At 45.3% G+C, this 12,301-nt stretch overlaps 1 protein-coding gene across 1 annotated transcript in view; it reads left to right on the plus strand.

Annotated features, from left to right (window-relative positions):
- Nucleotides 1-12,301, plus strand: part of AASS (aminoadipate-semialdehyde synthase) — a 119,864-nt gene that overhangs the window by 91,327 nt on the left and 16,236 nt on the right. The window contains exons 20-22 of the mRNA XM_029615165.1: nucleotides 6,654-6,749; nucleotides 10,851-10,966; nucleotides 11,935-12,023. Of these exons, the coding sequence (XP_029471025.1) occupies nucleotides 6,654-6,749; nucleotides 10,851-10,966; nucleotides 11,935-12,023 (301 nt within the window). The remainder of the gene's footprint in view (nucleotides 1-6,653; nucleotides 6,750-10,850; nucleotides 10,967-11,934; nucleotides 12,024-12,301) is intronic.

Below are 12,301 nucleotides of genomic sequence, written 5' to 3' on the forward strand. Positions count from 1 at the left end.
CGTGGAGCTGTCTGAGGCCTACCTTCATATTCCCATCCATTTGGAACACCAACATTTTCTGCGTTTTGCGGTGTTGGGGCACCATTAATTAGTTTTGGGCGCTGCCTTTTGGTCTAGCCACCGCCCCCAGAATCTTTTCCAAGGTTATGGTGGTAGTAGCAGTGGCGTTGAGAAGAGAAGGGATCCTGGTGCACCCACACGTGGATGACTGGCTGGTTTGAGTCAAATATCAGGAAGAGAGCCGCCTGGTGACACACAAGTTGATCTCCTTGTTGCAGGAGCTCGGTTGGGTGGTGAACCTGGACAAGAGCGGTCTTCAGCCATCTCAGTCGTTGGAGTATCTGGGGGTTCGGTTCGACATGGGGCAGGGCAAAGGTTTCCTGCCAGGAGTTCGGATTCAGAAATTGATGTCTAGGGTGCGTCAGTTGGTGAATGCTATATGCCCAACAGTGTGGTCCTATCTACAGGTGCTCGGCTTGAAGGCGGCAATCCTGGAAATAGTGCCATAGGCAAGGATGCATATGCGTCCTCTTCAGCGCTTACTGCTGTCTTGTTGGAGCCCGCAGTCCAAGGACTATTCAGTTCAACTCCATTTGCCGATGGAAATCTCCTCTTGCCTCCAGTGCTGGTTGCAGGAGGCTCATCTGAGAAAGGGAGTTTCCTTATCCTCCCCAGCCTGGCTGGTACTTATGACAGATGCAAGCCTCCAGGATTGGGGAGCTCACTGTCAGGAGTTGAATGTCCAAGGACATTGGAATACCGAAGAGTCCTTCTGGAACATCAATCACTTAGAAGCCTGGGTGGTCCAGTTGGCATGCTTGCAGTTCAGCCCCAGGATGCAGGGTCTAGCGGTCTGCGTGATGTCAAACAACACAATGACGGTGGCCTACATCGGTTGCCAGGGAGGAACCAAAAGCCAGCAAGTGTCGCAGGAAATAGACCAACTTATGGAATGGGCAGAAGGACATCTACAGATGATCTTGGTCTCTCACATTGCAGGAAAAGACAATGTAAGAGCAGACTTTCTCAGCAGGGAGAATCTTGACCCAGGAGAATGGGCATTGTCAGCTGAGGTGTTTCAGCTGATAGTGGATCGCTGGGGCCTTCCGTTCCTAGATCTGCTGATGACTTTTCCCAATGCGAAGATTCCTCAATTTTCAGTCGCAGGGGAGATCCATGGTCCATGGGCATAAATACTCTCGTACAAGTCTGGCCAGAAGGCAAGTTGCTTTATGCCTTTTTCCGTGGCCCTTGTTGGGCAGGACAATTCGCAAGATAGAAGGCCGCAGGGGGCTGGTAGTCCTGGTGGCACCGGACTGGTCCAGGCGTCCATGGTATACAGATCTGCAAAGGCTCCTGGTGGAGACCCTCCTTCCTCTTCTGCCATACATGGATCTGTTGCAGCAGGGACCGGTTCTTCATGAGGATCCGACTCAGTTCTGTCTTGCGGTTTGGCCCTTGAGAGGGCTCGCCTGTTGAAGCGTGGATATTCTTCTGCGTTGATTGCCACCTTACTCCGCAGTCAAAAGTTCTCCACATCCTTAGCCTATGTGCGGGTTTGAAGATTATTTGAGGAATGGTGCGAGAAGTGTGGTATGCTTCCTCGTCCAGTTAAGATTCTGCTCATTCTGGACTTTTTGCAGGATGGGTTGAATAAAGGATTGGCTCTTAATTCCTTGAAGGTACAGTTTGTGGCTCTTGCCTGTTCAGAAGCCTGGTGAATGGTGATTCCTTATCGTCTCATCCTGATGTGCCCTGTTTTTTGAAGGGAGTAAAGCATCTTCGGCCTCCCTTGAGATTACCGGTTCCATTGTGGAGTCTTAATTTGGTGCTGGATTTCTTGACAGGCCCTACGTTCTGACCGCTGTGTAGCCTTTCTTTCCTTGTGATTATTGACCTTGAAGACAGTGTTCCTGGTGGCTATATGTTCTGTGTGTCGAATTTCTGAGCTGCAGGCCTTGTCTTGCTGGGAGCCGTTCCTTTGGGTGACTCCAAGGGCATTGCAGCTGCGTACTATTCCATCCTTCTTGCGTAAGGTTTGTCTCGGAATTTCATTTGAATCAATCCATTTCCTTGTCATCCCTGGATAAGGTCAGGGACGCAGAGGAGTATCACCTCCTGTGTCCCTTGGATGTCAAGAGGCTTTGTTGTGAGGTATCTGGAGGTTTCTGAACCTTTCCGGAAGATGGAGCATCTGTTTGCCCTCCATAGTGGAAGGAAGCAGGGCGAACCAGCTTCGCGGGCAATAATAGCTCGCTGGATTAAGGAGGTGGCCCTACTCAGGTTAGGGCTCATTCCATTAGGGCTCAGGCAGCGTCATGGGTGGAGGTTAAATTGTTGCATCCCATCGATATCTGCTGAGCTGCGATGTGGTCTTCCTTACATACTTTTTCCAGGGTTTATCATCTGGATGTGCAGGCCCAGGAGGACGCAGCCTTTGCACTTGTGATGTTCACTGGACGGCGGGCAGCCCCCACTCTGTTCGGGAGTAGCTTTGGTACATCCCACTGGTCCTGAATATATCTGTCTACAAGCTAGGAAATGGAGAAATTACTTACCTGATAATTTTGTTTTTCTTAGTGTGGACAGATGGACTCAGCTTCCCACCCTCTGCTGCCAAATGATTGTGTCAATAGTCCTCCTGTGGGGCTCCGGGTCCCAAGGGATTACTGGTAGGTATTTATCCAGTCCCTAAATTGGGTTACCTGTGTTCTTACTTGAGTTCAGTGTTTCTTGTTGGTTGTATACAGTTATGGTTGCTTGTTTTTAATCAGGTTTTTTGCTAGTCTGCCCACAGTTGCTTTTGAAGAGAATACTGGCAGGCTGGGGTCACTCAGGGTTATATATACTGTGACGTTAACTTGCTCCATCTGCTGGCAGGGGAGCTTAACCCACTTGTCCTGAGTCCATCTGTCTACACTAAAGAAAACGAAATTATCAGGTAAGTAATTTCTCCATTGGTTTGCTCTTCGAGGCTGGAAACTTACCAGGCTAGCTTGACACAGTCTCTTTCTTTCAGGGCCTGGATTCTTTGTTGATTGGGGGGGGGGGGGGGGTAGGTAGAGAATACTCGAGTGCTAAGGGTGATCCTTTGTGTCTTGTTCTTGTTCCTGGGAGAGGGGTACTTCTATGTCCCAGTGTGTGCTGGTTGTGCCAAATAAAACCATTGGAGCCACTGTGTTGGTGTCCAAATTAAAGTCTTAACTGTTGAAAATGAATGAAGAATGGCACAAGAAATTAATCCACAGCACCTCTTACTTTTACAATCTCCTCAATCTGTCTGACGCCAGCGCCAGTGGAACGTCTTCTACCCTCCAGGGTTTGTAAAAATAGAGACCCCAGTTAGGCAGGGTATCCTGTAGATGGGCAGATTCCACCCCCCCCCCCCCCTTCCAGCTGGCCAAAAAATACAAAATTACTGGCTCTGCACACAGAAAGCAATTCTCTCTCTCCTCAGGGGTTTGAAAACACTGGATGGGTGTCCTCCATGATTTTAGACTTTTCTTCACTCTTGGTTAGATGATTTCCTGGACTTCTTTCTTTCTTTTACAGTCCCTTTATCCCTTCTTCTTGGATTCCTGATGGGAGGGATCCCCTGAAGCAGGCAACTCTCTGTGCTTCAGTCAGGAAGGAAGGGCGGTGAGAACTTCCTCCGGGATCTTTTCCAATAACTAAAGATAACACCGGAGTGAAGCCTCGCAGCAGGTCACTGGCACCCCCTTCCTCGTGCAGGGTATGGAGGGCAGGTCTTCCGTAACCTGCACAGCCTCCAGACACAGGATTTCCCGTTCCCTGGGCCCAGGTGGTGTACAGGCTCCCACAAGGCTCCTACCACTTAAAATATTAAGTCCAAAAATATACCCTGAGGGAAAATCCAAACCAGGAAAAGGAAACCCCTCCTGACCCTGGTCAGGACCACCAAGCAGGGCTTGCCTGCAACTCTGACTGGGCCTAAAACCAACTGAAGATAAGCTTCTAACGACCTCTTAACTTTGAGCAAATCAAAAGAGACTGCCTCTCAGGCTCTAGCCAGGGGACAGCCACTCCAGAGCCCTCAAAGAGAAGGGGCTGTGTTTGAATGGGACCTCCCCCTCACAACTATCCTGCACTAATCCAGCTGATACCTGAGAACCCGGGACTTATTGGTAGTGTGACTGAAGGATCCGTTGCAGGGGTTTCAAAGCTCTGAAATATTTCCCCAATATTGCACCGGCAGCCAGCAACTTGCATTTCATTACCTCCCCATATGTAGGTGATAAACACAAATAAACCTCTGTGAAGCCTTTTTAGCATATTTTCCAAAGGGAAGAAGGCTTATGAAATCACTTGCGCTGTTGCCAGGGAGCAAACTCTGGCACGGCTAGGCAAAAGGGGACTCCTCTGCCGTGGCACCGGGGCTGTGGCGGAAGTGAGCTCCCATACATCTGCTGCCTCCAGCACGCCATGTGGGCATCTTCCTGGCCTGGCATCCTGCAGATCGCCCTGTGTGTGCATATTTCTAATAATGTTATTATTTTTGGAGGAGTTTATACCTAATTCTTCTCGTGCCCCACTCTGTTAGTACTCTTCTGCAGGATCGGGCTTTCTACTATTACCAGGCTCCTGCCCTAGAGCAGCAATGCACATCCTAAAACTGTCCTCCTCCCTTTTTGTACCTAAGATCTGTTTGCGAACTTCAGTTTTCAGGGTCTCCGTGTTGGATTCCTGCATACACATTTTCCTGATTGGGAAAGATGGAGATGCTTTTGTTTGATTTGGTTCAGAGCCTTGTTGGAATCATCTGTGTTTGAAAGACATGTTTTGCTTTTATTTAATTGAGAATTTGAAATTCAATGGAGGGGCTTTTTTTTTCCAAGTTTACAAGTTGACGTAGTCCCATATTCACAAGTAACCTGTTCATTATACATATGATATCATTGATGTAGATTTTATGGAATACGATGTTTTTTGCCTCATTCGCTTGAATGTTTTTAGACTTCAAGAGAAACGTTTCTTTGCTTAGTCCAATCTGAAACATTCAAAATGGGAGAAGAGGCTTGGGGCCAGATGTAAGGATTTGTGAGTGTTTTAGTGTTTTGTAGTTGATTTTGTACAAATGTTTTGCCTAGCAACAAACTTTGGGGTGGATTTTAAGAGTTGCTTGCGTTAAAAGGCCCACATGCACAAGTATCTGGGCCGAGTATAAGCAACTCGTATTTTAAAATGGCCCAGTTATGCGAGTTTGTGGACAGGCAACCAAATGCACAGGGAAAGGGGCGGAGTCAGGGCATGGCCAACATTTATGCGGATAAATCTATATTTTTAAATCTACCAGCCGCAGCGCATGGTAGGCTGCTGGTTGTGCATATTTACTTCTGCTCTTGATGAGGTGTAAGGCTGAAGAAAATTGTTTAGGCCAAAAACCACTGGGTGAAGGGTCCTGGCTGAAGACCAGAGGGTTCTTGATGACGTAGCGGTAGGCTGGGCAAACTGGTGGACTCATTGGTCAAACTGGCTATTTCCTTCATGTGCGCCTGCTTTAAAATTAGCCCAGCTGCGCATGTTAAAGCCGACAAATTCTTAAGGAAGATACACGATTTACGTTTGCTTGTGTAGCCTCTTAAAATTAGGGGCACGCGAACGCACGCCTGGAGTATCTTAAAAAGTACACACACCATTGCACGGATGATTTAAAATCCCAGCGTAAATACGCTCACGTGCACATACATGCATGTATGGGCACCTGAGCGCTCGTTTTAAAGTTACTGTCTTGTGCGTAAGACAAAACTTGGTGCTTTTTCAAAATTGTGCCAAAAAATGGCTTGTGCCATTTTTGATGAGTCTTAGCACCTTTTATTTTCCATTGTAGAGTGAAGATTGTGAGGGCGATTGAAGATCCCTTATTATGAAACAAATGGAAATTGTGCAAATGACTTGCAATTTTTTTTTTTTGGGGGGGGGAAGGTTTGCCCATCTGATTTCTAGAGACCAATTCAGATTTTGTCCATGTCTAATATGTTTTTAAGTTTCAAGCCATGTGATCAGAAGATTTTGGATTTTCCCTGACAACTAAATGTCCTGGAGGTCCATATTCAGTCGATGTTATCCATAACTGGCTAACTAGCAGGGTATATTCCTCTGAATGTTTCCAGCTATCATTATGTATAACTTTGATACAGTTCCAACACTGCTCTCTGCATCAATGGCGGGGGTGGAAGGAAATTAGAATCAAAAAGCTACCAATAAGGGCCCTGAACTCAGTGGTCTGAGTAACAGATAAGTATGAGAAAATAAGTGTGAAAGCTTGCTGGGCAGACTGGTAGGGCCTATTGCTCATCTTCTGCCATCATTTCTATATTTCTATAACCGCCTAACTTTAGGGCAGCCCTGTGGCCTGACTGGAATTAGCCAGAATATTGGAGTTAGCCAGTTAATTTATGTGGCTAACTTCGCTCCTCCCTAGAGCACCTTTTGCTCGCTATGTCTGAATATAGCCGGATAAGCCATCTAGATGGATAACTATTACATCATACATCTAAATGGCTTTTGAATATGGACCTCCTGATGCTTAACTACTTTGTGATGAAGTCTAAAATTTTGTATGGCATGCTTTTACTAAATGAGATGCATATTGACCACTTCCTGTCTTCTCTGTTAACAATGTTTCTTTATAGGGATTTTGCAGAGCTATGAGTGGATTTGTTAAATTGGGATTAATCAATGCAGATCCTTATCCAATACTTGGTTTAGAAGCACCATCTATAACCTGGGTAAGTGTACATAGATCTCTCCCAGCTGGTGCACTTTGTTTATTTACAGAAATTTCTAATCTGCTAATCCTAAAATCCTGTGGATAGCAGGTAACAATCATATGACATAAAACTAAACTCATTATACAAAACAATGACTGAACATTGTTGGGGCCACTATCACCTGTGGCTCCTCTTCGCAACATTTTATCAAGAGAAGCAGTGAAAACCAAGACCAAGAGTAATACAGCAGAGGTTATGCCTGTGGGCCCAACTGGAATAAATGTGCTTTACTCCTTATCCAGGAGTATCACTGGAATGTGTCCTTGGGTTGTGGCGTGGTTGACACAGCCTAATAGGTGAACCTACATGGCCGACAGCTGGTGGACATGCTCTTACAAGCTCTAGGACTTCACCTATACCAGGCCTGTTCCTCACAGGTTGAGCCCTTGGGTTCCAGGGGCTGGGAGGGATTAGGCCTTGAGTTCCACTGGCTGAGGCCAATCCTGAATTGCCTTCACTTTTTCCGGGTCTATAAGCAGGCCATGGTAGGAGACAGTGTAGAAGAGGAAAGGTAGATTTCCCTGCTCAAAGGTATATTTCTCAAGCTTGGCATATAGGTGATTCTCATGGAGCATCTGAAGCACTTGGTTGACATGCTCATGGTGTTGTCAAGGAATGTGAAAAAAATAAGGATGTCATCTAGGTATCCTAGGAATTGAGAGTAGAGGAAGTCTCTGAAGATCTCATTAACCATATGTTGGAAGATGGTGGGGACATTGTAAAGGCTGAACAGCATTACCAGATATTCATAATATTCATCGTGGGTGTTGAATGCCATCTTCCGTTCATCCCCTTTCACATATCCAGATGAGGTTATAGGCTCCTACAAGGTCCAGTTTGGTGAATATTTGTGCTTTGCGCAGACTATCAAAAAGTTCCATTATTAAGCGCAACAGATCTCTATTTTTGTGGGTTTTGTCATTGAGGCCCCAATAGTCAATGCATGGCCTGCGGGACCCATCCTTCTTTCTGACAAAGAAGCCAAGAAGGGCGGATAAATCCTCACTCCATGTTTTCTTTGATGTAATTGTTCATGTCTTCCATTCCAGGAGTGGATAATGTAATTGTTCATGTCTTCCATTCCAGGAGTGGATAATGGTAGATCCTGCCCCTAGGGGGTATCTTCCCCTGGGAATAGGTCAATAGGGCAGTTGTAAAGGCAGCAGCATCTCTGTGTGCTTCTTGCTGAAGATGTCTGCGAATGCCACATTTTGAGAATGAAGACCTGGGACGACTGGGGTCAGAGTCTGAGTTATAGGTACTGGCGGGGAATCCCGAGTAAAATATTGTAGCTGACAGGAGGACCCCCAGCAGGCAATTTGCAAAATCTGCCAATCTATGGTGGGATTATGTAGCATCAACCAAGATAGGCCAAAGATGATTGAATTGACTGCCTTTGCTAGGACGTACAAAATGATGCATTCCCTGTGCAGAAGCCCAGTCTGAAGAATGAGCAACAGGGTAACTGAGGGCAACTAGCCAGGGAGGGGTTTCCCTTAGACAGAGGAGGGTAATTCCATAGCAGCTGAGGAGGAGTGACCAGACTCATCAAAGATTTGCTGGAACTGCTTGAGGAAGTTGTCCAGATTCCCCATAAGGGGGTCGTTTCTTTCCCATAGGGGTGAAACCCAGGCTGGAGCGGAACCAGCTAGGAAAGAGAGGATAAACATCAACTTAGTTCAATTCAAAGGGAAGCTGGCAGCTTGTAACTCAAAGTGCATCAGACACTGATTAATAAAGCCTCTGCAGGCTTTGGGATCCCCACCATACCTGGGTGGCGGTGGCAGATGTGGCATGGGTTCCGAATGCTGGGCCAGTGCAGCTGGAGGAGGCGCGGGTACATGGACCTGCTGGGCGTCTGTTCGGGTTGCAAGACATTAGAGTAGTCTGGTCATGCAGTTGAGCTGGTCTTGCTGCTGCTGGACTTGGAGAGCCAGCCCCGAAATAGTCTGAGCTGGGGATGAGTCCACCGAGCTCATAGCTTCAGTAATCTTTCACGGATGTGAGCCCTTGACTGTGGCGTGGTTGACGCAGCCTAATAGACGAACCCACTAGGCTCCTGCCAACAGCTGGTGCTCTTACAAGGACTAGGACTTCACTATACAAGCCCCTTTCCCCACTGGTTGAGCCCTTGGGTTCCAGAGGCTGGCAGAGCTTAGGGTGAGGGTCCTGCAGGAAGCAGTCAGATGAAGTAAAGTAGTAAGCCAAAGTCCAGACCAAGGTCAGGGTAGGTAGAAGTCAGACAATGTTGAGGTCAGGGCAGGCGCCAGTCCAAAAGAGAAGTCTGAGTTTGAGGCCAGGATCAGAACCAGAAATCAGGCAGAGAAGGATGGACGAGACAAGAACAAGGCACAAGACATGGCAGGAACAAACAGGGCAAGGAAACAGCAAGGCAGGACAGGGAACCAATAGGCAAGGCAGGCACAAAGACAGCAATAGCAAACACATATTGCAAGAGCAGGGGGACCTGTTGCTGAGGTGCGGATGAATAGGTCGGCTAGGTTTAAATAGCCAGCCTCCTCTGATGTCATCCAGTAGTGCCGACCAGGGTTTCCCGCCGCGGGACCTATAACTAAGGTGAGGACACGTGCGGTAGCAGCCATGACGTGGAAGGCCTAGTGTTGGGGTGGGTCGGTGGTGTCCTGAGGTGAGTGGGGACCGCAACCGGCCAAACATTACATGCAAAAGTACAGATAGTCTTTCTTGCTGGAGCTCAGGAGGAAGAGCATTCAAAGACCTGGGCCAGCTTTGGAGAAAGATATAGTACATGTCTCCATTAGGCAAGAGAATCTAAGTGATGATTCTTAATCATTTTCTAAAACATTGCTGTTTTTATTCTTAGAAAAATATGTTCCCAGTTTCTCCATGCAGAAGCTGTCCCTCAAAACCCTTTTGGTTTTTGCATTGTAATAGAGACGGGGACTAGAGATTTTCCCAGTACAGGTGTTTGACACTTCTAGTGAGTCGCTTTCCAGTCTCTGATTCCAAAAGGATTAAATGTAACGAGCATTTAGAGTGGTGAATTACCTCGTGTGAACCAAAGAGGAACTTGCTGTGAAAGAAAAGTTGCTTAGTCGTCCCTGGATGTGCAGATAGTAAAGGAACAAAACCAAACGTTTTCCATTGACAATAAAGACAGCTGTTTGTAACATCTGTTTAACTGGTATTTGGAGGCTCAAATTCTGTCTGGCTGATTCCTTCTCTCCAAGGCAGATAACATAAATATCAGCTATAATTTGGGAGCACAGTTGTCTCTGGTCTTTGGGAGCTCTGAGCAATTTTTTTCTGTAACTTCAGTGTTTGTGCTACCAGTAATTCTTGGTCTGTGATGAGTTCAATTTTCAAGCTCTCCAGTAAGGCAATTGCCCCTTAGAAAGTGATATATGTCATTTTTCCCAAATTAGATGACTTGTAAGAATGGTTTGCTGAACTGGAAAACCATCTATTAGATTTTTCTTTCTGCTTATCTGGCTTAGAGGTTCCCAACCTGGTTATTGTTGCTGTGCAAAAGTCTGGCTTTCATGATATCCACAATGAGTGTGACTAACGTAGGCTAATATTTCTGCATATTCTTGGTGGATATCGTGAAAACAGACCTGTTGGTTTGTTCTCGAGAACTGAGCTTGGATCTTTCGATTAATAAGATGCCAGCGAACAGAGATTTTTTGAATATATATTATATATATATATATATAGAGAGAGAGAGAGAGAGAGAGAGAGAGAGAAAATGAACGTTAACTGGCTGGTCCATGTGCCAAACTCTTTAGCTGTCAAACTTGATCCAGGAATGCTAAACAGAGATGGAAAACTCACCCATAAAGAGAATAATCCTGTTCTGTAATAATTCAGTCTTTGGCTTCTTTTGTGAATATTTTCTACAAGGATCTCAATTTATACAGTTGCTGGTTTTTCTTGATGTTAATGCCAATGTTCCAGGAAATTGGCCGAGACCATATTGGTGCCTTTTCATTAGTGTACCATCAAGGAGAGACTGAGGGTTGGTCTGTTTTGGGGTTTTTTTTTAAATTAGTTTTACAAATAAGTTTTGTTTATAAATAGAAAGAGCTGCTGTGCAACATTCTTGGAATTCCGACTTCTGCCAGCGAGGACACCCTTAAAGAAGTTGTCTATTCCAAGTTGGATAAAGATGATGTACAGTTGGAAGCAGTGGCATGGTAAGAGATGCTCCGTAACATATCTTTCATGTTCTTTAGAAGTCTCCCTCGATCTGAGCGTTCATGCGTTCTTCTTGCTTGCTAAATTCTTGTGGTGCTAAATACACTCCGGATGGACCGGTTTCACCCTGGCGTGCAGAACCTTCCACGTGTCTCACTGGTGGAATTCCTAACGAGTGGTGGATGCAGGAATGGGAATGAAGCAGAACCATGGGTTTATTTTAGTGGAAGGAGAGTTCAGACTGCAAGATATCATTATAGAAAATAAGGTTTGACATTTTGTGATGGGGAAATAAAAGCAGCAGGATGTTATTTTTGTATGCGGCCGTTTCTGTAAGGAAAGGCTCGACTGGCATTGATCAGATAATCAGTTTAACTCAGTGTGTGGTTTGCTGGTAGCCTAATTTAGAAAGGGTAAGGTCTTAGATTAACAGTGTGAATAATCTGCAGGGAAGGAGGACTTGATGCCCTTTAACTCTGGGTCGATTTGCAAAGACCTTTTCCTGAAAGAAGCCGAGCCTATTAACATAATGGTGATTATATCAATAAACTGTTACTTAACCAAGCTGGGAGCATCTTCCAGATTTTTGCCTGAATAATTCGTTCTTTTACTTTGAGATTAACAATTTTGTTGGCTCTCTTTCTTCGCCTTCTCTGTTTTCTTTATCAAATTCTTCTCCTCAGTTAGTCAAGATTTTCTCCTTTAGGTTGGCATAGACTTTAAAACTAATTTTATTTCCTAAGGTGAGGTGGGACTGTTCAGAATTCAAAATCTGATAGTTTTATTCTCTAACGTGTTTTTTAATGTTTATGGTACACTTGGTATTTGCTGTGTGTGAGGATATTTAGTTATTTATTTAGTTAAGTTTAATAACCAGCAGCTTCCAATACATGTCCAGTGCGGGAGAGTTGGTGCCAAAAAGTAAATGCACAGTAATGTTGCTTTCCAAAATATTTTCTGCCACCAGGCTGGGGTTACTCGGAGATGAACCAGTACCTGCATCGGAGTCTATCGTGGATGCCCTTGCAAAGCACATGGAGATGAAACTTTCCTATGGTGCGTGAGAAAATGTTTGTTTGTTCCTTGAACTGTGAACAAATAACAAAACCATTGTGTGTATCTCAGGGAGCCTTCCAGCCTTTTCCAATGTTTCCGAGGGGGTGACTTACTCCTCCTCCTTTCTGGTCTTTTTTTTTTTTAATTTTTTAATTTTTTAATTTTCAAAAATACATCAAGAAAACAATCTTGTGTAATAAGCAGTATCCACAAACCAATATATACGCCTATCACAATAATATCTTTCCCTTTTCCGTCTGCTTTAAAGTCCTCATTTC

Source organism: Rhinatrema bivittatum, chromosome 9 (assembly GCF_901001135.1).
Source record: "Rhinatrema bivittatum chromosome 9, aRhiBiv1.1, whole genome shotgun sequence".
Lineage (NCBI taxonomy): Eukaryota > Metazoa > Chordata > Amphibia > Gymnophiona > Rhinatrematidae > Rhinatrema > Rhinatrema bivittatum.